This window comes from Adiantum capillus-veneris, chromosome 5, assembly GCF_014529385.1.
Source record: "Adiantum capillus-veneris isolate H3 chromosome 5, ASM1452938v2, whole genome shotgun sequence".
Taxonomy (NCBI): Eukaryota; Viridiplantae; Streptophyta; class Polypodiopsida; order Polypodiales; family Pteridaceae; genus Adiantum; species Adiantum capillus-veneris.
The window spans coordinates 124,418,305-124,444,068 of record NC_140935.1 but is presented as its reverse complement, the minus strand read 5'-3'; the positions used below and the strand labels follow the sequence as shown (position 1 = coordinate 124,444,068).

At 45.7% G+C, this 25,764-nt stretch overlaps 1 protein-coding gene across 1 annotated transcript in view; it reads left to right on the top strand.

Annotated features, from left to right (window-relative positions):
• The window catches only part of LOC147458042 (Flavodoxin family protein), a 184,569-nt gene that overhangs the window by 142,909 nt on the left and 15,896 nt on the right, over positions 1–25,764 (top strand). The window contains exons 7-9 of the mRNA XM_086512803.1: positions 15,467–15,541; positions 15,626–15,736; positions 16,410–16,541. Coding sequence (XP_086368929.1) covers positions 15,467–15,541; positions 15,626–15,736; positions 16,410–16,541 — 318 coding nt within the window. The remainder of the gene's footprint in view (positions 1–15,466; positions 15,542–15,625; positions 15,737–16,409; positions 16,542–25,764) is intronic.

Genomic DNA, 25,764 nt, shown 5'->3' with positions numbered 1-25,764 from the left:
AGCTAAACGTGCTATCTTCGAGGCTGGCTTGGATGGGGAGTAATCCACATCCGAGCGTCCTCTAGATAGGCGTGACTGCAAAGAGTGCGTGGCCCAAGCCCAAGTAGAGCGAGCCGTGCGTAAAGCAACCTCCCTTGTCCAGGAATCCTTATGAATGTGTACATAGCATGGCGGGCACTGCGTATCAGCAAAGAAGTGAACCATAATGGTTCTACATCCTGCTGTAGCTGGAGGTATCACAACAAACTTGGCCAATGGCCAAAGAGTCTGAAGCATGTCTATAACTCCCAGGTCTCCCATGTGATGAGAGAACTCTAGGGCGTGTGTTTGTAGCCACTCCAACACTGAGTCTAGAGTCCACTCAATTTGGTCCCTGCCGCAATGGGAAAAGAGAAGCCAACCACCGAGTCCAAGGCCTCTATTCCCCTTGCTGCAAGGAACAGAACATGAACCTTGAAGCAGGCTGCCTCAAGGTCTCGTGAGGAGTCGCCGAAAAAGTGTGTAAACTCGTAGGCAAAAAAGTCCCATCGACGCCGAATGTCGAAGCTCGTCAGACAACAAGGGACTGCTGCAAAGGGAGACGTTTGTACTAGAAGAGGGGGTCGAAAGAAAGGCTGTCCCTCTCTCGCCAAGCGACTCGTGGCAAAGGTGCTGCCAAGAGATCTCCTAGCCGTCGAGGATGGCCCTGCCCCTTGGGTCGACTATGGGATTGGAACGGAGGGGGGTGTAGGAGCAGGGGGAGGGGGGGAGCAGAGGGGCGAGGGCGATCGGCAAGGGTAGGGGGCGAGGAGGAGAGGTGGAGGGAGCACGAGGCGGGGGGGGGGGGGGGGGGGGGGAAGGGAGGGGGGGCTGAAGAGGAGGGGGGGAACTCGGGGAGAGGGGTGGTTGTCGAGGGTGAAGCTGAGGAGGTTGGGGCAGGGACCTCGTCCTGCTGAAGAGGACCGAATCGGTTCCCCATGGGAACCCATTGCTGCTGGGCAGGCGCCTGAGGACCACTTTGAGTGCCAGGCAGTCACTGTGGCCCCTGCCGTTCTCGACCACAAACCTGCTGCCATCCCTCTCCGTTGGAGCCTCCCAGGCTCGGAGGGTGGCTCTGCCTGTGTTCTCTGTCTCTGTCTGCTGCTGCTGGCCAGCCCTTGAAGGTTGGGGCTGGGCCTGTGGTGTAGGTCGGGGCCTCCTCCGTGGACAGGCCTTTGCAAGATGGCCCATCTGTTGACAAATGAAGCACTGATTTCGGAGGCCCGAATACTCCACGCTTTGTCTAAACCAACCCCCACTCACCCGAGGAAGTAGGATGACCTTTGGGAGAGTGTGGGTGTCCCTAACCAGAACGCAAATTGAGGGAATGCCGGCCCCCTTGGCAGCTACCGAGGCTGCCGTGCGAGGTGTCTCCAGGACAATCCCAATCGCTGAGCCCATCCTGGACAAAAGCGGTAGGTACTCCCTCCGCAAACCAAGAAAGCAGACGGAGATGGGAAGGTATGCCTCCTCTACCAAAACATCTGAAGCAGGGTCAAAATCATGTCTCCACTGTCGAAAGTGGGCTCGAATTGCTCGGATGGTCAAGGGGCTCATGGTGATGACCTTGGATGCCATCTCGGAGGTCTCAAACTCGACTTGATAGTAGCCTCGTCCGAGGAACTGAACGTCCAAGATCTTGCCCACCTCTGCAAGAAGGTGGGCCTGGAGAAGGTCACACAACTCTCCTCTGTTGGGTCTGGTGCTGAGAATCTTGCAGATGACGGAAGTCGCCTGCTGACGATCCACCTCTGCGGCTAGGCTCGCTTGCTTTGTCGGAGTGAGAGCAAGTCGAATGGTGGGCTCAACAGGGTCGAGCTCAGAGTTTCTCTGTGGCGGAGCTTGAGCCTCCATCTGTGTCTGTTGCTGTGTCGGAGAGGAAACAGCTAGAATAATTTCTCTGCAAAAAAGCCCTGACGAGCACTGTCTAGAAACCAGCACTGCCAGAGTCAATCGAAAGAAACCTTCGGCGCGAGAATGATAGAGAATAAAGAGAGGGGGGGGGGGGGGGATGCGCGGGGCGGGCTGGAAATGGCAATGGGTGAGGGCAACGGACTGGCAACGGCAGCGAGTGGCAGCGGGCTGAGGGCTGAGAGGAGGACAGGGAGGAGTAGCGCAAGGCAAGGGGCAGCGCATGTGGAGCAAGGATTGGTGGCAGCGCAAGGGTGGCGGGGGGGGGGGGGGGGGGGGGGGGGGGGGGGGGGGGGGGGGGGGGGCAGCTAGCGATGGCGGGAGGGGGATGCGACAGGTGTCGGCGAGGGAGGGGGGACAAGCGGCAGCAAGCAGCGAGCGCTACAGTCGTGACTTTTCTTGGAGTACTGGGACTTGCTTGGCTCAAATCTCTGCAGCGCTTTTCAGTACATCCTGCACATAGGAGAGATGCCTGACAGCATGAGTGAGGGCCTGATTTACCTCGTTCCCAGGAGGGTGGCTCCTTGGATGAGATGCGACAGTGGCGGCCCATTACCATCCTCAACTCATCCTACAAAATTCTTGCCAACGCTTAGAGTTTGAGGATACAGCCATTTCTAGAGAGCATTATACATGCGACACAGACAGGTTTTGTCAAGGAGCGTAGTATCCCTGACAACATCTTTACTTTTTGGGAGGCTTGTGCCCTCGCGCATCTCAATCTTCTCGATTTTGAGAAGGCTTACGATAGAGTTGACTGGGACTTTTTGGATGGCGCTCTTCACAGGATGGGCACTCTTCGCACGAGGTAGAGGTGATCGTTTCAAGCTCATACGTTCGGTCAGACAGGGTTGCCCTCTTGCCCCCTTCCTCTTTCTATTCTATGTTGAGGCGATGAGCAGGTTTTTGATTTCACAGCAAGTTGGTCTACGTGGCTTAGCGCTCCCTATTCGGGGAGATGAGCTACTAGATACTGAGTTTGTAGACGACTCAGCCTTGTACTTGGATGGCAAGGGACCAACCTTCACAGATGTGAGCAGGCTCTTGAGACCTTTTGTTGTGTATGAGGCACATTGATCAACTGAAGAAAGACAGTGTCTTTCTTGGTTGGTAGTGCTCCTACGCTTGCTTGGCTGCTAGATGAGGGTTTTAGATGGATTCGCCAAGGACTGCAGTTCGATACGTGGGCTGGCAGGTTGGCTTGGACTTGTCTCCTGAGCACTAGATAGCTCCCCTCCTCTTGTCCATCAGGAGGAAGTTACTACATTGGAGCTCCGCACGACTTTCTCTGGCAGACAAAGTTGTAGTGGCCAACCAGGTGTTTTTGGCTACTATGTGGTATATCACTTCTTGTTGGATCTTTCCGAGTTCTTGCATCAGCCAGGTAGAGAGGCTTATCAGGAATTTTCTTTGGTCAGGGCGTGACACTCAGATAGCGTGGGCCAAAGTGGCATGGCAGGTCATCACTCTTCCTTGTTCTCAGGCAGGGTTGGGGATCATAGACCCAACACAACAGAGCAGAGCCCTTCTAGGGAAGTTTGTCGTTAGAGAACTTCTTCCAGGGGAGGAGCGTTGGAAGGAGTTTTTGCTTCAGCGGCTTAGTGCTAGTGCCTTAGGCTAGAGGCCCCTGGCGACCTTTGACTAGATGGATTTTCACAGAGATGCGCAGAGTTGGCGTGAGCAGGAGACTGGAGGACCGCTTCGCTGGGAGTCTGCTCCGCTCCTGGGAGCAGTTGCGAAGAGGCCTGGTGGAGCGTCAGCCTACTTGCACGGAGGAGCGCCTGGGACAACCCCTTGTTTGGAATCCCATGGTTAGCACTCAGAGAGACCACTTGGTTGGTAGTAGGCCTCATGTTTCATAGGGTCCCATGGCAGAGGGTCCAACTTGCACTTTAAGTGACTAGCTACTCAAGCTTGTCAAAGGAGCTTCAGGGCATCCAGCTTCAGGGCATGAGAGGGGTGCAGAGCATGTGTCAGGACATCACAGAGGCAATACCAGTTGAGTGACTCACACCTCTCGAGTCTGAAGCGCCCAGATGGATGGGGGCCTTCACTCGACTGGAGGTTCTCCATCGCAGTTCGGGCTTGCTCAGAGACCGTACCGTCCCTGTTTTTCGAGCTACAGGGTGAGGACGCTTACACCGAGTTTCAGTAGATTCTCCACATGTGGTGGAGTGCTGTTTTCAGAGGATTCGAGTTGTGGGCATCTGTGGGAGGACTTGTGTCTTAGATCCTGATCCAACAGCTCTTGAGACTGGCCACTGGAGGCTGTGGGCTTGGGAGAGCTGTCCTATGGTACGAGTGTAGTGGGATCTTGGAGAGTGGTTTTGGAGGGACCCTTTCTCCTTATCAGACCATCCAGGTGTCCCTTTCTTTTAGTACACTGTTCGACTGGGACGTCACATACTAGCAGCACGGAGAGAGGCTGGTCCTGTTGCAACACTTCATTGGCAGGAGGAGGGTCTCACAAATGAGTTCTTGTCCCTTTCTTTTAGTACACTGTTCGACTGGGACGTCACATACTAGCAGCACGGAGAGAGGCTGGTCTTGTTGCAACACTTCATTGGCAGGAGGAGGGTCTCACAGCTGAGTTCTTGTCAGCTTTTTGCGAGAGATTGTGGGACTTCAAACAGCCGAGGCGAGTCACTTTGTTCCAGTGGCTGGTTGCACATTGAGCTATAGCAGTTGGGAGCTGGCTAGTACATAGTGGTCTCTCGGTAGCATGCGTAGCTTGTGACCATCTTGTGGAGAGTCAACGTCACTGTCTTTGGGACTGTCCTTTGGCACAATAGGTTTGGGTTCGTGTTCTTCGGCTGATGCCAGCTCTTCTACAGCATGGCAATACACTTGGGGGCCAGCAGCTTGGTCCACTCTCACGGGCCCGGCACTTCAATTTGAGCTATCCTCCACCAACAGGATGATAGTGATGCAGGGGGGTCGACCTACACCCTAGTTCCTACAGAGCTTACTCCACAGGAGTTGGTGCAATGAGAGAGAGGAGTGGTAGGAGCTCATCTGCGGCTTGACACTCTAGTTCATTTGGGGGGCCTGCTGCTTCCGCATCTTTGAGGCTCGCCCTGTACCACCAGTAGAGACAGTTTGGGATCTCTGGCTAGAGCTGATCCATACTCTCAGAGGACAGTTCGTGAGACTCCAAGGCAGGTCCAACCGCATGCGGGAGCGTAGAGGGGCTTTTCTTCGACTCTAGCGTCTTGGGCCTTTTTTCACCATGGTCCATGGTGTGCTCAGATGGCACTACCATCCACCTGTGTGGCTTTTCCCTCCTCCGATCTCTTGATTTAGCCTCATTGTACATATGTTGTTTGTTCATTGGGAGAGTCTTCCCCTCGGGATTGTTGTAGCCCTCTCTTGTAGAGGTGGTTATAGCCCTGTGGGTAGTTTCATTAACTAATAGAAGGATCTTTTTCTCGGGAAAAAAAAAAGTTGAAGATTTATTGGTCCTTGCCTTGTGCAAGAGGATCCTTCATAAGTCTAAGAGGCAACAGCTCCCTTGACCTCCCTCTTCTCAGTTGGAAGCCTTAATACTCGTTGAGAAAGCTGAAGATTTAGAAGATCTAGTTCTTGTGTGACAACCAACAAGCACATAACCCCTTCTTTGGCCGTGTACTAGGCAAAAAAATTCGCCTCGTCATTGCCCTTGCATAATAAAGTCTTTGTTTCTGAACACATACCAAATGCAATGGTCAATGATAATTTTTCAAACTTGAAGATTCCAGTCTTTACCTTCAATGATGCAAATGATAAATCAGATGCAAACTCTTGCAACACGACTTTAGTCGTTGCAACTGAATCATTGGACACAACTTGTTTCACAAGTAAACCTTTACAGATGGATATACCTCTAAACATTACTATATTTCAGTCTACGACATCCCTTCTCAGGAGGATTTTACTGTTCCAGACAAACCAATGGAATGCCTTACAGATTTCCAACGAGTGATCATTACTCAACAGAAAATTCAAGTCAGTTTACCAATAGTTTTAACTCGAAGCAGATAAAGAATCAATCTTTTCTTGGACAAAGCTCAAAGTTACAAATGACCTTTGACAAAGGCACTAATCAAGTTGCATATGTGATACTCATACTTTTGACAAAGATGAGACAAGTTGCAGATATGATCAGTTTACAATTTGGCAAAATAGTCATGGTCAATAACAGTGCCATGACATGGGACTTAATGGAAAGAGCTTTGGATGCAGAAGCACTACAACAATACATTTCCTTCTCCCGAGTTCTACAACTACCTCGGGTTTTATTTAAAGAGGGAGGGAATGTCACGATTGTGACTATGTTGCAGTATTACATCTACTCCTAGTTGTAGATAGGTGAAGTACCATGCCAAGGAGAACCCCTAACTTGGATGGTCACGACTCTTTGCCCAAAGACGTGCCTCTTCACCAAAAGCCACACTCCTTTGACGACTGGTCACACCCCTTCGCTCTACGGTTTCGACTCTTCGCCCAATGGTTGCAGCTCTTCGCCGAAAGGACGTGTCTTCACCAAGAGGTGTCTTTTCATTCGTGTCTCTTCGTCTCCTACATAAGGAGCCTATTGTACTCAATTTCAGGCATTCATTCAATCATTCAAACAACAAGTGTTCTTGTCTTTTAAGTCTCAGTTTGATCTTAAGTATGGAGTTTTAGTCTTAAATATAAGATTAGCACCACTAATCCTCGCATTCATGGGCGGAGCACCTATTCAAAACACAAGAGAAGGTTGACAAAGCTGAAAGGTGGATTGAGGATGCAAAGAAAGGAAAAGATAAGATGCATGAAGCCACAACAACAACCACTATCATCAATATGACGATTGAGGAGGAGCAAAAGAGAAAGACTAGAGCCCTTCATGTGCGTGTTATAGGTCTCTAAGACACTGGGAAAGTAGAAGAAGAGGTGCAAGAGGTCTTGAAGCGCATGGGTATTTTTGAAACCACACACACAGGTACTTAAGGAGTTGGCAAGAAGGGTAGTGATGAGAAAGGAAGGCCCAAGGAAAGAGCACTCATTATACATTTCCCTACGTTGGAAGCTAGGAAAGAATTCTTGAAGAAGAGACCAGCACTCAATTGATGACCTCACTCTAACACAGGTAGCACACATGCAAGAGCTGGTGCCAGAGATCAAGGCAGCGAGGGAGAAAGGAAAAATTGCTTCCTACAGGGGAGGGAGAGTAGTGGTGTTGGAAAAACGCACCACATGACGGTGCGAGACCTATGGGATCACCCTTAAACTGGTAGCATGGAATTGTAATGTATGAATGAAGCTAGATGTAGGAGCATTTGAGGATAGCTTTAAGGGAAGAGACATTATTTTTTACTCGAAAACGCATCAATCTCCTGGCGGCACATTACCTAGAGTGATGGGATACCATCGGGAGACTGCTTGTAGGCAAGATGTCAGATTAAAGCATAGAGGACGGGGGTCAGGAGCTGTGATAGTCCTATTCGGGGAGGAGCTTCAACCCCTCATTTGTATTGTTCGAAGGGGCAAACAGGCAAGATATATGTGGGTCAAATTGAGAGCGGAGATAGGGAAGCCACTTCACATTGCAATATGCTATTTTGCCCCCAACACATCTCATTATGCATCGTCCAGGGGGTAGTCACCCTACATGATATTGGATAAGGACATATGGGAGTTTTCTAGGGATGGAGATGTCAGCCAGTCTTAGACAACTTTCTACAATACCTCAGAGGAAATGTTGAGAGAATTGGATGTCAGTGATATGGGTCTGCCAGGTGTTCGCAGGATGAAGAGCATGTTGGATATGGGGGATATTTGACAGATTTGGGGACTGCACATGGACTCGCCATCTTGAATGGCCTCCAGATTTCCAGCGTCGAGTGGGTTGACTTGTTTTCCTCATAGACATGGGGCTAGCACTATGGATTATGTTTTGGCTAAGCCCAGTTTCATACCCTCTATTTAGGACGTTACAGTCGGGCCCTGGACTATTGGGTAGCAGTAGATCATGTCCTCTTCATGTTTACTGTCTCATTCTAGTTCAACACAGCTTGACTAACACAGACATCTAGGCATACCCGATCTCACTTTTACTTCAGAGATTGATTTTATCTACATAGATGATATCTACAAACGCTTATGTATAGAGGATCCGTGGAGATCTCTAGGGAAGCTTACATATATATTGAAAGAGACACTACAGGATGCAGCTGCAGAGGCATACCCATACATTGAGTCTGGGTAGCGACGACGTTCTGGGAGCATACCCTAGAATAATTTGTATGACGTGGAGTGCAGAGAGATTAGAGTCCAACTTCAGAGGAAGGTACTTCTAGGAATCGTTACTCACAGGCAGTCACGGATTTCTTCTTGGCGTTTGGTACGACGGACGAAGAGGGCGTTTCTAGCTTGACTAGAGGAGGATTAATATCGATTGTTTTTGTGTAAGGTGCAGCGGAATGAATGTTGTATTTTCTCAAGATTAGTGATCTTTATTGCTCAAGGTTCCTTTTAGTTCTTAGGGAAAGAGAGAGCTTTCCGTCTTATGGAGAATGCTATGATCACGAACAAAGTGAGTGGATATTGTGCGTGCAAGTGAATGAGATTGAGAGAAGAAGAGAGAAGAGATACGACACCCGAGAGGTTGTAAAACCCTCCTCCGAAGGCCCCACTCTCGTTGGCGAGAGTGATCTAATCTTTGATTGCACAAGGCGTACAATGCAAATGCAATGGACTGATGCAATGGGACTATGCCGATGACGATGACGGTGATGACGACGACGATGGTTGAATCTGTGATCTTTTTCGACTGGAATCGTGGACTGTTTTCGGGGCTGAAAATGGACTGTTTTCGGGCTGATTTGTGGCTGAATTTCACTGTCCTTGTCGGGGCCGACTTGGTGAGGAAAAACGCTGATCTAACTGTACATCTGGGCTGCGTTTTCTGCTATGAATGAAGGCTGAGAAAAACGCTGGAATGGCATGGGTTTTTCCTTGCTAAAACTGGCAGCAGATGCTAGCATTAGTTGTTTGCTGATTTGCTGAAGGAAACGCTGCAAATGCTGATGCTTTGGCGATCATAAAAACGTTGGCTGTGGTATGCTGGAAGGGGAGAAAAATGCAAGGTAATGGGCTGATCTGGCGATGGCTGATTCTGGACAAAACGCCAAGAGGGGGGACCTTATGGCGAGGATGGAAAACGCTGGTTGTTGAGGGAAGGGGAGGCTCACCAAGATGGCTTGGGGAGAGTCTTGCTGAGAGAGGGTGGGACACCTATTGCTTGGGGAAGCCTGCTGTGCCCACTTGGGTTTGCTTATATATTAACTTACCCAATTTTCCCTACTGAGTACCCAACAAAAGTCACTTAATAAATAAGTGAAAAATGTTTAAAAATAGGGGAAAAATGGGATAAAGTCATTTGAAAAATCCCCAAACTGACTCTGATGGAATCTGATGGAAATGCTTATGCTTATGCAGTGTGCAACCAGAGGATGCATCTACACTGAGTGACTGGGCATGCACGGTCTACGAATAGACTCACAAAAGTGCCAGATCACTTCTAATGTAACTTGACTGGACTTGACAGAAACCCTGCTGTGGTGTAGCTTGTCCACGGACACATAGGGTTGGGATGTTCTTCAAAAAATCTTTGAACTCCAAAAAATATTGTTGTACTTGTTTCTTCGAATCATGGCGAAACCGATGCAACAAAACTTGCTCCGGCTCCATGACTTCTTCTTCATCTATGATCTCCAGTTCTTCTTCTTCTGAAACGTCCTTTGGAGGTGTTCCCTGAAACACTTTCAACCAAGAAACATGGAAAACGTTGTGCATAGACCATGAGTTAGGCAATTGCAATTTCATTGAAACCTCATTAATCTTTTTGATAACTGGAAACGGACCATACATACGAAAAGATAACTTAGGACATTTCTTTCCAACTTGCTTAAGACGCTGTTTCATAATTCGTAGATACACCCAATCTCCTTCCTTGATCGAGACCTCCTGACGATGCTTGTTAGCCTGTCGAGAATAAGATTCCTGAGCCTTGCTTAGCCGAAGCTTCACACTCTCAGAAATCTCATCCAATGATTGACTCTCAGCATTGGCATCAGGCATTTGACTGATCGATCGAGTCAACAGTGACCGGAATCGGTGGCCAAAAGCTGCCTCATACAGAGTTCGACCAATAGCAGAAGAGAAGGAATCATTAAGAATAGCCTGTACCAATGGGAGATAGAGCTCCCATTGAGACTGCTGATCATGAACATAAGACTTCAACACATCAAAAGCCAACTGATTATAAATTTCCGTTTGACCATCTGATTGTGGATGAAAAGCGGATGAAAAATTCAACTTTGTGCCAAAATTTTCAAAGAGTGCACGGCAAAAGTTGGACGTAAACTTAACATCCCTATCTGAAACAATGGACTTTGGCAAACCACAAAGGGGGTACCAATGCTTTATGAACAATCGTGCAACATCTTGTGCAGTAACTGTGGCCTTACAAGGAATCAACATGCAAAATTTGCTGAAACGATTGACAATAGTTAAACATTGAGTGTTCCTTGAATGCTGACTTGGTGGTAAGTTAGTCACAAAATCCATAGAGATATCCTGAAAAGGTCCCTCGGGAATCCTTCGAAGATGAGGACGAACTGGACAATCCTTCGAATGGTACATGCTTCTTTTGTTTTCTTGCATTCTCGAAAGAAAACTGACGCCCCAAATAACGAGGGTAGTCAGTTACGTTTCTTCGGTTGCTTCTTCGCCCCAAAAGTTGGTTGACTCGTCTTTTGACAATGTCATCAAGTTCATCTTCAGTAAAGATCTGTGGGACAGGAGGTTTCTTGAGGGCTTACTTTAGTGGGGAATTGATGGCTTTCTGCCATCGGCCATGCACTTCATTCGATCGTATGCTAGGTCAAAAATTTGGCATATTGGGGAGGTTTTGAAAACTGGAGCATTTGCTTTACAAAATCAACATGATGTTGACGTTGCATCTCCATCAATTGATACTCCGTAGGCCGTGGAGGTCCGTACTCTTGTTCCGATTGTCCATTTGAATTTTCCGTACTTTCACCCGATCCGGAGTTGCTGGGTGGGTTCGTCTGATTCTTGAGGGGTTCGTCGTATGAATATATGTGTCTCGGTAAGAGGATCGGATTTCCCAGTAGAAGAGAAATCGACTGTGCTCTGATACCATTGTAACAAAGTTGGACACCCCAAGGCGAGAATCTAGTAGGACACACGACAGAGAATCACTTAAAACACTTCAAACACTTTATCACAATTTGCTTCAGTCAACACGGCCCGCAATAATTCCGTGCCCAGAGAGATTGGCCCCAAAGATTGGCGCCCCTTTCAGTATTTCTTTTTATATTAATGCTTGAGCAAAGTACAATTGCCCGTGGGACCTCTGCTCTTAGACTCTGTGTCGAGATACTCTGTAGAGTGAGGCCCCAAGGGTCTTATTTATTCTTACAAGGGATGCCCCAAAAGCAAAGCCCCAAAAGCATTCAATTCAAAAGCTACTAGCCCAAAAGCTGCCAGCGGAATTTGCAGAAATCCGTACTGTTGCCACGTCAGCACATATCAACGCTTTTTACGGAAATGCGTACGGCAGTCCACATCAGCAAGTCAGCACCTTTAACGGGCTTGTCTGTACTGTATTGTCCCTACAATTTTGCCACGTCGTCAGTTGTCCATCCATGTAGTACTGCCATGTCATTATTTGGTGACACAGTTTATTTCATTTTGTAGCATGCTTAATTTCAGCACTTCTGTCCCTTTTTCTTTGGATGCGTAGAGGATACACACAAGTACACTATTTTGTCTCATAAGCCAACTTCGGCCTTTAGAAGACGTGAATAAATATTTCTTTTGTTCTTTATCCATGCAAAGAGTCAGGTGCTCAGAGCACTAGGACATGTTGGTTTCAAACGAGCCTTCTCCACAATCAACCACATCATTATACATTACTTGATTGACCAGGCCAAGGCGCAAAAGAGGAGATTACATTGTTGCTTTGTGGGTTTCGGTAAAGGCGTGCCATCAGAGATGATTCGGGGGATTTACTCTCTCTACGAGCAGGTGAGAGGACGGGTATGATGCCTAGATGACATTTCATTGCCCACTCTCCCCAACTTTGTATGACCTCTACATAGATGAGATATCAGAGTACATTCTTCACATACAAGGTCTTGCAGGTACCCTAGTTCATATTATGCTATATGTTGATGTTGTTGTCACGTCACATAACCCTATGTGCATGTGGACAAGCTAACTCCTACTTCTGGGGTTTAGGAGAGTCTAGGAAGTGTTTTGGCACCTTCGTGAGCCTATACGCAGGACATGCATGCCCAAGCATTTTAGAGTAATTGCATACCCTCTGATTGCACAGGAGCATCGCCTATTAATAATGTTTATATTATTAATAATTTCCCAACATTATAGAAGTTGTGGGGGTCAATATGGCATGCAAATTATTGCTCGACCTAGATTGCCTGCACTATAAAGCATAGTTATCGAGGAACGCCCCCTAGCCCCTGTTCCGGCGTTCCGGGGGGCAGTTCCCTTCCCGAACGTTCCGGAACGTCCCGGAATGTCTGACGTTCCGGGTGGCCAATGCAAACCGGAACGGCCGTTCCGGAACGTTCCGAAACGCCCCCGGACCGTTCCGGAATGCCCCTGGAACGGCCAACGGCTACAAACAAATTTGGCAAAAATTGAAAAAATTGAAGTAAATGTTTGGGCTTCTTTTGAAAGTGTGCAAGGCCTCAAGGACTCATAAAATGCACCCCCCTCCCCCTTTCTCTTCACAAGCTAATCCTCAAGGCTCAAGCTCTCTCCCTCTCACTCTCAAGATCTCTCCCTCTCAAGACTCACTCTCTCAAGGCTCAAGGCTTCAAGCCTTCAAGCTCTCTTCCTCTCCCTCCCACTCTCTCAAATCTCTCCCTCTCCATCTCACTCTCTCTCTCTCTCTCTCTCTCTCTCTCTCATCATCTAGTCATAGCAAGGTTGAATGGTCTTCAAAACGAGTTTTTTGTGAGTATTAGAGTCAAAGCACTCTAATACTCCTTGTATTTAAACACAAGGAGCTAAAAATTGCACTATTTGGGTGTTTTTTATACCTCCCATTCCGCGACGTTTCCGTTCCGGACCCCTAGCCGTTCCCCCGTTCCACGGGGATCCCGTTGCCGTTCCCGTTCCGCGTTCCAGGTAACTATGCTATAAAGGTGACCCCTCAAGTCACCTCCTCACCATAAGTCAGTAGAACACCACCCCAGGGGCAGCCAGCCCACAGTACCCAGCATGCCCAACGTTTTCATGAAGCAGGACCAGATCAACACCTCAGACCTAGATCAGCCATAGCGCTTTTACAAGCCGCAGCATCTCGTCAGAAGTTGCAGATTTCAACCAGCGTTTTTGAGCCAGAAGATCTTCTTCATCATCATCAGCAGTTTGTAGATCTCAGCCCTAAAACACTAGCGTTTCCAGTTTTCAGCCATAGCATTGTCGGATCGGCATCAACTTGTAGATCAAGACAGAACTACCAGTGTTTTGTGTTTTCAGCTGTCTTCCTCGTCAACATTAGCAGATCAGCCCCTCGGTTGTAGATCCCAGCCAGACAACGTAGCGTTTTACAGTTTCAGCCCTTAACCTCACAGATCCAAGCATCCATAGCCAGATCCATTAGCATCTCAGCATCTAGATCCATTGCATCAGCATTTGTGCAATCTAAAGCAAATACCACTTTAGCAATAGAGAGGAGGGCCCTTAAAGGGGGGTTTGGGATCCCATCCGGTGTCTTCTTTCTCTCTCTATCATTCACTGAACCTTCACTCAGTATCATTCTCTTCTCTCTCCAGTCTATTGCACATCTCTCTCATGAACTAAAAGGAACCTTGTCTGCGTACTGAGCACTCATCTAGAGGTATCACCCTTAATCACTTCCGCTGCATATTACAATTGTCTTAGTATCCGAGTCACAAGAGGGATTACAGCTTCCCTCCGGGCCTTGGATGAGTTTTGCATACAGAGGAGAGTCACAGTGAACCTTGGAAAACCCAAGGTTCTCATTTTTTATACATGCAGGCTGGTAGGTATGTCTGGAGTAGTGCCATATTCACACTGTTGGGCGAGTTGAGGTAGTAGATTCAAATGTGTACCTTTGGTTATTTTTATCCAGCATAGGCCGTTTCTCCATGGCTAGTGTAACTAGAGACATGCTCACTAGAGGTTGTGCTGCATTGTTTTGATGCTAGAGTGAGGTTATCACGAGCACTCTTGCAGGAGTCTTGCATAGGAGTGGTTTTTTGATGATTTAGTTACACTTGCGATGATGTGTGCAACAACAATTTGGGCACTTGGACTTACTACATCGTAGTGGACGCAGATTATGAGGCCATATGTTATGATGATCGCTTGTATCATCCACATAATCTAGCACGGAGAAATGTGATGCACCCTCTCACTGTAAAAAGTACACAATTCAAGATAGAGAAATTGTGATTCAGAGGCTCTATTTGAAACAGTGTGTTTTATCCAGAGATTGAGGGAGCTGTCACAGGACAATCTTTCATACAGAGCTCTTGAGGCACTAGGAGCTAGTAGAGGCAGGGGAGAGTAGATCATTGTATGTGAATATGACGCACAATGACCGAGTATACATGGTCTTGATATAGAACAACTCCCACCCTTTCAATATGAGCTACTCACCATTTAAATGGCTCTCTCGTGGTGAAAGGAATTGGGCCTCAAATAAGATCTTTGGCACTTATATAACCGAGAGACATTAATCACATTGTGATACCCTCTTCCACCGTGTACTATAGAGATCACTTCATGACTATCTTAGAGGAAGGCTTCATCCAAAAGCCAGGATATATAGACATATACATGTCACACAATGCCATAGTGGCAACTGGACAGCTCAGAGTTTCATCTCATAGGTAAGATACTGTGGCCAGTTAAGCAGCTCACATTGATAGAGACCAAAAGAGATGTATGATACCTATAGAAGGGATGGAGAGTGAGGAGCATTATGTATGAAGATGCCAAGCATACAAGAGCATTTGGAGCCGATACATAGCTTTGTGCACTATGGTGCTACTCTTGAGCGATCCTGCCCATATGTAGGAGAATTCTTGGGACACTTGTGTTATTGTGGCCATATTAATGTCTATGGAAGGCCAAGCTGGCAGATGAAGCACATCAAATTCCAATAGCTCACATCTTCGTGTATCGCGGAACAAAAACAGTGTGGAAATGGTGGGTGCACAGGATGGATAATGGTGTAAGTTTTGTCTGCATTCTACCCTATGTTAAATGCATCCTGATGACTATGTTTTGTGTATCATGGAACGAGAAACAATGTGGAAATGGTGCACCCACATGACAGGATAGATAATGATGTAATCTTTGTCTAGAGCTACCTGTGCCCAATGCTTCTTTGATAACTACTATGTTTGTCGTGAGTACAATTTTAGAACTATTCAATGTATTTGAATTGAAATAAGTAGACTTTTTCCCCTTTTTTTTGGGTTCATAGGTATGCAACAAACGACTTACGAGGAACTTCAGTGAAAGAGAAGTCCACCATATTGAGTTTGATCTCGGTAGCTCAGTAAGTGCTACTGTCAAAATCTGTAAATTCTGTGACAATTTATCTCTTCATTTTGATATTAGCAAGATCATTTCAAATTGACAGGGCTTAACCTACGAACCAGGTGATGCCTTGGCTGTTATGCCATCTCAAAGTGAGGTTATGGTGGATGCTTTCATGAACAGATGCTGCCTTGATCCTGATTCGATAGTTTTGGTATATTTCTGAAACTCCTTTGATTTCTGGCATACAGACGTTGGTTTGCATCCAAGCATGAGATGGCATTGGTGTCTGAAACTAAGGTTTTTTTTTTCTTGTTCTTTCAAGGCCTTTTAATTTGTAACTATTTCTTCTCAAGCAGCTTCAAAATAATAAGCAGTTTTGTTTTGCATTGAGTGAAACTGGTATAATTCAACTTGGATAAATAAAATGTTCAAGAAGAGGCCCCTTTTTTTTAGTACAATGTTGTCTAATTGGAAAGAATATGCAGTGAGAGGATGGGAGGAAACAATAGTGGCTGCCGAGTATCTCTGACATGGGAGAGGATGCATTGTCGCATGGACAAAGGAACAGATGTACAGGGAAAAGAGTGTTTATGTAACGGGAGCAAGACTTCAAATTACATTGAAAAATAATTGATAGCACAAAATACCCCTCTTACATGGGAATGAATTTAAGGAAACCGTATATTAAGTTCAAATCTGCTTCATTAATCCACATGCATTTTAATCATGTGCTGTGAATACCTCCCTTGAACGCTTTACATTTTTTCTTTCTTTCTTTATAATTCTTGACTTTGTAGTCTTATAAATATATCATTAATGTGTTTATTTGTAGTTCTTTTTGGTTGATGAACTAGAATGGTTGACAACATGCTTATATTATGAAGGTACAAGCCGCAAGCAAGCAGAATGATTTTTGGCAGGGAGACTCAAATATGAACAAACCAGTAACTGTTAGAACTTTGGTGCAGTCTGTGATGGACATTGCATCTGCCTCTCCCAGGCGCTACTTTTTGGAGGTATTGTGCCCAAGCCGTGTTCATTATTTTTGTCCAGTCATGCTCATAAAAATTGGCACACAACCCTTCCCCCCCCCCCCCCCTGCCCCCCCCTCCGTTCCATCCCCTCGGCCTGGAAGAAAAAAAAGGGAAATACTTACACGTATACAATATTTTCTTCTTCTTCCTCTCTCTCTCTCTCTCTCTCTCTCTCTCTCTCTCTCTCTCTCTCTCTCTCTCTCTCTCATTCATATTTACCCATGTATGCATGAATATTTATATGTGTGTGTCTATATATATACCGACTCACACAGATTGAGACAAAAAAATGAAAACAAATAAATAAATATATAGATTGACAGATGTAGGGTAGTTCCTTGGTGTAGGGAAATAGGTGGGGTCTACTCACTACTCTTGAGTAAGTCATAGTAAACGTGTGTATTTTTTGAGTAAGTCATAATAAACGTGTCTATTTTTTGAGAGTTTGCAAAACCATGCCATTCTCCATTTGGGTTGGTTTTCTACAAATTCCTTGGTGAGCATAGGGACAAGGTTTTTAGGGAGATCATAGCCCCCACATGTAGGCATGGTGTGTGCCATTTCTGAGTCCTACCGTGTTTGAACAAGATTTATCTTTCAGAGTGCCATCGGCAGATCACCTAATTTTTAGGGAGATCATAGTCCCCCACATGTAGGCATGGGGTGTGCCACTTCTGAGTCCTACCATGCTTGAACAAGATTTTTTTTTGGAGTGCCATCGGCAGCTCAACCTAATTTGTTTTTATTTGGTAGAGCTTCAGATCTTTGACTGTGCTGAGCAACAATCTGATCCTTTCCCTCATTGGCTCTTGTGACAAGACTGCCAAGATTCAGAAATTACATATAAATAAATAAATATCTCTCTTCTCTCTCTCTCTCTCTCTCTCTCTCTCTCTCTATATATATATATATATATATATATATATAATATATATATATAATATATATATATATATATATATATATATATATATATATATATATATATATATATATATATATATATATATATATATATATATATATATATATATATATATATATATATATAAAGCCTCATCTATATACATACCAAATAGACCTGGGGTGCCCAAGCTTGTGACAGAATCAATGGCCTCTCGCCATCTCGAGTCGATCTCCTCCATCGGGTAAGGGTTCAGATGCTTCACATATTTTGGGTTTTGAGAGTACTTCATCAATGATTTTACACACTTGTCAACTGCGGTTGACGTTTGTACGTAGCTCTGGCAAAGTTCTGCGCCGAAAATTTGCCTAAATCTTTGTTGATTTCTTCAATTCCTATGTTGGGTTTTGACTTTTCTTCACCTTCCCGCTGAGGGGTATTGTCTTTGTCAAATTCTGTGCGGGAACCTGTCACGAGGACGTGGCAATTGCTAACTCAAGTTATTGGTTTCTTTCCGATGATTTTTGCTTAATTTTTGGGACCCTCTTTTTGAAGTTGCAAATGATCAGACATTGTATGGCTAGTGTAAAACAATAGTTTCACCCGCAGTGGGGAGTTGGTCGGCACTGGAATTCAAGTAGTAAAAGGGTGTCTAGGCTCAGCTCAAAGTCATCTAGGTCCCCTCGCCGCACTTAATAAGTTGGTGGATACTAGGAAATTAACTCCATAGAGGCAAAGTGACAAGGTGGGGTCACCTAGACGAAATTACTTGAGAACTGGGCTACATTGCATTTTTGGACGTGGTCCAGTGGTGAAAGATGGTCATATGACCAGTGAGAGTCCAATGGAAGCATTTCCTAAAATTTAGGGAAGTGATATTTTGGGCCACGAAATTTGTTCCCATCAGTAGCTTCAAAATGACAAGGGGAACATTTTAATACTCTGTTGCAAAGTCAGCTGATGCTGAGAGATTTTTAAGCAGGGCACCTCATGCCCGGAAATTGCATGCATGAGTGCCAAGTGGCACTTTTTGGCCAATTTGCCAAGTCTGGGAGAACAAAACTCGTATCTGACCTTTTAGAGCAGTTTTGAAGGCTGATAACTCTGATTTTCAACCATTTCTTTGCATTTTTGAGCTTCCCATGACTTTACCTAGGACCAAGGAGCTCATTGTCAGCATTGGAAGGCATCAGATGCGTGTTTACACGGTTGTTTTGCTGCGTTTTCAGCGATACGCAAGTTTTGGCAGCCATGGAACTCTTCCCCTTTTGTATCTATTTGTTCACAGATGCATTACATGTCAAGCGTAGAAGAGGGGGTGCTCGATTTATGCTGGGGGATGCTTCATTGAGAACCTGTCACAGGTTAAGAGCTATTGTGTGCAAGCTTTCCCTCTCATGTATAGTATAGTGTAAGAAGTGATGTCCTCCACACTCTACACTGCCCTCTCTCTCCCCTACATGCAGTAATGTGATGCCCCACAAGAGGGCTCTTCATTTGACCTATGTACAATTGTGTGGTCTTATGCTTCTGTGCCGAGGCAAGAGCCGCTTTAAGCTGGAACAGGAGTAGCTACTCCAAAAGCACGCACCGGTGAGGGTGATAACCTCACCTTACAGGTGCATTTTTAGCGCTGGTTATGTGTTTCTTTTTTTGGATTGTTTTGCAGTCATATTTATACCAGAAGCATTGAGAAGAGTGCCCCACTGTTAGAGGACAGTTTTGGGACTGTTTAAGGCTGAAAACAGGATAAAAACCATTAAATATAGCGAGCTGTAATTGCTATTTTTGGGTTGTAAACAGAGGGTTTAAGTCCTTCGAAGTGAGTTCCAGCACGGGGATATGTTTAGGGCGAGTTTTGGGGCCGTTATGTTACCGAAGTTTAGTTGGATACATGTGAAGATCCCCAGGTCTCTAGTTTTGTAACTTTACCCTCTAAAGGAATAAAAAAATACCGAAAGGGGCGCCAATTTTTGGGGCCTACAGGTTGTCGGTGCTGCTCGGAGCATTCTAGCTTCCTAGCTGTGTGTGCTTTGAAGTGTTAATTCCGTTACAGGCTCCTTCTGCAAGGTTTCTCTTTGTGTTAAAGCTTAAAGTAAAGTTTTGGGTGAAAGCCAACCTACGGGCCGGTTTCAAAACCCATGTGTGCTACGGAAGGGATGGGATCCTCCATAGAAGAAGAATCTTTTTGAGCTTTGATGCCACTGTTATAGGCTTGAACACTCCAAGTGTAAAATGAATTGCAACACACAAACAGAAATTGCAAAATCATTGAACTTTACACGAGAGAGAGAGAGAGAGAGAGAGAGAGAGAGAGAGAGAGAGAGAGAGAGAGAGAGAGAGAGCACAGCAGAGTTCCGCGCCTAGACACACTGGCTCCAAAGACTGGCGCCCCTTCCGGTATTTCTTTATTATTACGAGTCACAACAGGACAACTCTTGAGGGTCTTCTGCTCTAAGACTCTGCATCCAGATGCTCTACAGAGTGAGGCTCTTTGGGCGCTTATAAACAGTACAAGGGATGCCTAAAAGCAAAGCCCAAAAGCACTTTACTCAAAAGCACACCTAAAAAGCTTCTGCTCCCAAAAGCTAGCGCTGGAAACTGCCAAAATAACAACCAACACGATTCATGGAAATTCCATACAACTTTACCATGTCGGCATCCGTACAAGTTGCCACGTCAATATATGAGCACGTTTTAGGGAAATCGGCTTTAGGGGTCAAGCTTTGGGATATCTAGGGTTTTAGGCGCCTCGGCCGGTGCTTCATTAGTTCTTTAAGTTGATAGGCCCCCCAACCCATCTTTTGGGTCTAGTTCCTCTTGTGCACTCTGCCATTTCTCTTCTAGTTGAGTATGCCACATCATCACTTTGTGACATTATATCTAGGGGTTTGATGAGTCTCTGAGAAGAATATAATGTTCCCATCCCGAAAGCTATTCTCAAAGGCGACCACATCGAGCCTATAAGCTTTTTTATAGTTCCAAGCTGCTATCTTCAGTGTGGTCCCATAGGTATCACACCGTCATGTAGAGCATTGCTCTACAATCACCAAACATATTATTATACGCAAACTCAACTAATGGTAAGTACTATTCCCATTCGGATTGTCTTTCCGAAACATAGCACTTGAGAAGGTCTAAAACAGATGGTCAAAGCATCATCTTCTGGTCCCCAATGATGTGTCAAACTTTTCTCTCACTTCTCAGTTATCTTGAGTATATGAATTTTATTTAAAAGTTAGTTTACGCTTCTGTCTTTGTGACACCATGTCCGTAGAAGACCATCTTTCCTTTATCCCTTGCTGCACTAATCTCTGGCATCACCTCTCTCAGCTGAGCGAGTTGCGAGAGGGTGAGATCATCACCGAGAAAAATACCTTTAGTTAGTTTACTCTTCTGTCTTTGTGACACCATCTCCGTAGAAGACCATCTTTCCCTTCTCCCTTGCTGCACTAATCTCTGGCATCACCTCTCTCATCTGAGCGAGTTGCGAGAGGGTGAGATCATCACCCAGAAAAATACCCGTCTTCTTGAGGACTCTCCCGGGCCTTCACTCCTCTTGCCCACCCTCCATGCCTTTGTGTGTAGAGGCTTCTTCATCCCCATCATGGACATGAGGCTTGTGACCTCTTTTTCAACATTGTTGACATCCTTGAGGCGGGCGACTCTCACATGTAAGACATGTAGCTGCCTTCTTTGGTCTTCTTTGAGGGTCATGTTAATGATGGTAGGTGTAGAAGAAGCCTCTTTACCTTTCCCTTTCGATCCACTTTTCAGCTGCCTCCACTTTCTTTGTGTCCTGGTGATGATCTCGACCCAAGATGACTTCTTCTTCTCCTCCTTGATGATCCGCACTTGTTCTTTGATTGTGATCCTCCATCATGGAAGGTTTAGAGAGGTTGAGAGAGAGAGAGAGAGAGAGAGAGAGAGAGAGAGAGAGAGAGAGGATGAAGAGATTTGTATCACACGAATCCTATTTTGGCCAGCAAACCTTGATGTGCAGTCTGAAAACTCTAACTTGAAGCCTGCTAGCCCTAACCCGTAGACTGCAAAACCTATTAGGAAGCTTGCTAGCCCTAACGTGTAGTTTGCCAACCCTATCGCGTAGTGTGCCCTGCTGTTTCCCTGTGCAGAAGGCCGCATCACATAACCTACACCCTCTGCCTGAGCTACGTGTTGACGCCCCGCCTTGCTGTGCATTGTCACTGGGAACTTGAAGTTGCCACACATTGTCATCCTCCGGCTTTGCCTTGTTGCTACCACGTGTGCTTGCCTGCTGTTGCAACATGGCCTAGCTACTCTATCGAAGCTGCTTCTGCTGCAGCCAATAGACATAGGCACAGATACCTTTGCCTGCTTTTGCATTAAATTTCCAAGGTCGTGGCTTGCCACTTAGCAGATGCAGTGAGCACCACTACTTGGCATTTTCGTCTTCAAGCCACTTTTACTGCTTCATGTCATTAAGATGCAATGTGGTTTGGTCCCATCGCGACCTTGGAATTGCCACCTTTAGGACATTGGCTATGTCAACCAAGCAATCAAGTAGTGAGGCAAAAACCAAGTGTTGATTCAGTGGTTGGCTGCGATATGGTTCAACCCACAACCGAGCAATTTTTTCATCTCCTTATTAGAGACAATATTCAAATCGTTAGTGCATACATGCCATCCAAAATGATCAAAGTCTTTACAAAATTGCTTGAATTCAAAGCACTTACATTTAGGGGTAAGCTCACAAGTGAGGAATCCCATAGAGTAGACAAAGTTCTTTAGTGATGGATCATTCTTCCATCCAATCCTGATGTATGTAACATACTGTTACTTCCAAAGATAGATTTAAAAACATGTTTGAAGATTGATTTGGGAGGGAAGAAATCCAAAATTTTGTTAACAAAAAGGCATGAACAAGCCTTGCTACATTCTTGTCTACTTCTAGCAAAAATCGCTTTCGAGTAGGTGTAGTGCTCATGTGAAAATTACAAAGGATCAGAAACATTTGGCGAACTGGGAGGCTTTTTCCTCTCCCTCTTACAAAGCTTCTAGATTTCCCTTTCCCCTCTGAGAAGTCAGTAAGAGGAGAGGGAGTCAAAAAGGAAGTGACAGACTGAGATCCTACACTTGTAGATAGTAGTGGTCTCTTCAGAGAAGGGGAGTCTTCAAGGTCTAAGGAAGGCTTAAGAAGTGAAAGTATATGTTTTATCCCTTTAGCTCTGCTGAGATTTGAGAGAAAGAGCCCAGGCTCATCATTTTTTAACTCATTCAAAGCGTTATACATACAAGTCCTGAAGTGTATGCTATATGTGCCTTGACAATCTCCCGGGCTTGTCCACCCTGCCAAGAGCAGATCAAGAGGAGGTAATATCCCTCTGCTTGAGTCGGAAAGAGGTCAAACAGGTGGTTCAAGATGTACCGCACTGAGTGGACAAATAGAACAGTTATTTCTACTTTGAAGTAATTTGAAACATTTACAGGCCATACATCAAGTGCGCTTGCAAGGAACGGGATCCCAGGGCAAACTGTGAAAGCAACATTCTCTGGTTTGACCACTCAGTGTGGTACATCTTGAATCACCTCTCTGACCTCTTTCCGACTCAAGCAGAGGAATATTACCTCCCTTTCATTTTCTCTTGGCTGGGTGGACAGGCCCGAGAGATTGTCAACGCACATATAGCATATTTATGCTATATGTGCAGTAATGGAGGGCATTTATGCTCGTACAAAAGGTACCATGACCTTTGACAAACAAAACAATGATTTCTACTCTGGAGCAATTTGGAACATTTACAGGCCATACATCAAGTGCGCTTGCAAGGCACAGGATCCCAAGGCGACCCGTGAACCTTCAAAAATGCGAGAAGCTCTGACTTAGCTGAGACCTGGCCGCAATAGAATATCCACAACCCAATGAGGGTGTATATATCAAATCAGCCCCTTTGCGGGCATTAGCCACTGAAACAAATAGCACTGTCTTGTACTGAGCCTGTCTAACCTTCCAGACAGAGAAAATGGGCAGCCCCCTTTATAAGGATGCTCTCGGCTAGGCAACCAACCCCGCAGGGTGAACAGCATATATCGTTGCCGAAGGTAAAGGAGCCAGCCCCAGCTGGAGCTGCTCCAAGCTCTGCGCCCGAGATGGCAAAAAAATGCACACGGCCCCCAACAGGGTCAGCTCGCGGCTCCAATAAGCCCTTGCAAGGCACTGACTTCATGAACGTGAGAAACGTAATCACAAACGGCTAAGTGTGAGTGCAAAGCTGCTTCGTGCCACTCATGCCCGCTCCACATTGTGTTCTCGCCATCAGTAAGTGTGTCAACCTCCCAGCCTGCGCGCTATCAGCCCTGCCTTCCCCCGCAATCTGCTCTGTTGTGCTGCTGGTCTACTCACCTGCGCATTGCTTGTTGGCTGCTGCTCGCCATTGCTGACCCGTGACAGAGAGACAGAGAGAGCACGTTTTACTGGTGTGGGGCAGCAGCAACAGGTGAGCCTGCTCTACAGAGCAGCAACAATGGATGGAGAGAGAGAGAGAGAGAGAGAGAGAGAGAGAGAGAGAGAGAGAGAGAGAGAGAAGTATAGTTGCATCATTGTCAATTGTCCTAATGGCACGCGGGGAAGTCTTAGAGAAACTCAGAAATACACCAGCATGCCATACAACCACATCCTAAAAGTTTATATAATTTATTAAGGAGAGAGAGAGAGATAGAGGAAGAGAGAAATGGAGAGGGTAGAGGTTATGAAAGTCTTCATTGTGATGATATATATATATATATATATATATATATATATATATATATATAGAGAGAGAGAGAGAGAGAGAGAGAAGTATAGTTGCACTATTGCGGATTTTCCGAATGGCGCGCAGGGAAATCTTAAAGAAAATCAAAGCTACGCCATCGCGCCATTCATCCATACCCTGAAAAATTATTTATATACATAGTCTAAAGTAGCATATGAGTTCTTATAAGAAATTCAAGAACCATAGACCGTAACAACTATTTCAAGTAGACATATCTATTTAACCATTCACTTTAAAAGATACATCTGTCAAATGTGCAAGCCATATCTCAGTTTCTCTGGGGTCCTGCTAGAGAAAAGGGAAAAGTGACAGCACATCCTTCCTTTAGCACAGCCAGAGAGAGAGCACCCTTAACTGCATCCACAGTGAAGAAACAATCAATGGATTAGTTTCCAAACAACATATAGGTAGCTCGGGTGACTCTTGTTGTCATCCATGTCACCCTAACTTATACTAAAAGAGAAGAAATGTCACGTGACACATCCAACCCTATGTGTCCGTGGACAAGCTACATCACGACAAGGGTTCAGTCAGTCCAGTTAGTCTAGATTTAGAAGTGTTCTGGCACTTTTGTGAGTGTTCGCAGACCGTGCATGCCCAGTCACTTAGTGTAGATGCATATCCTCTGGTTGCACACAGCATGATCATAAGCATTCCCATCAGAATCCATCAGAATCAGTCAGGGGAATTTTCTAGTGCATTTAGCCTATTTTTCCTATTTTGACATTTTTTACTTATTATTTTTTAGTGACTTTTGTTGGAAAGTACGTAGGGCAAATTGAGTAAGTTTGTATATAAGCAAACTAGAGCTAGCACTATTTGGCAGAAGAGGCAACAGGAGCTACGCTCAGCAGGCAACTTCTCAACAAGAACTTGGTGGTCTCCCCTCCAAGCAAGGACCTTCCCCTAGCGTTTTCTTCAGCATTTACTAGCGTTTTCAGCATCTGCAACATTGCCATCACCTTCCACAGCCTGGCGTTTTTGCATCAGGGTACCATCACCAAGGAACCCCTGCAGCTAGCGTTTTTGCATTCCCTAGCGTTTTTGGAACAGAACAGTCCAGCGTTCTCCCATTTTCAGCCTTGCAGATCCAGCATAGCAGATTCAGCTCGGATAGACCATCGGTTTTCAGCCTAAAGACACCTCAGTTTTCAGCCTTAAGAACTTCAGTTTTCAGCCCTAAACTTGCAGATTTTTAGCGTCAAAGACCCACCGAAAACAGCCCCCAAATCAGCGTTTTTGGACTAGTCGCAAATTTCAGCCCATAGCGTTTTTGGACAGCAGTAGAAAGATTGCAGATTTCAGCCCTTAGGTCAACTTCGTCATCTCGTCGTCATCGTCGACATAGCTTAGACTTGCATCAGTCTCATGCATTCCATTTGTACTAGATTGTGCAATCAATAGTAGACCACTCTCGCCGACAAGAGTGGGGCCTTCGGAGGAGGGTTTTACAAGTCTGTGGTGTCGTATCTCTCTTCTCTCTCTATCTCTCAGTCTCATACACTTGCAC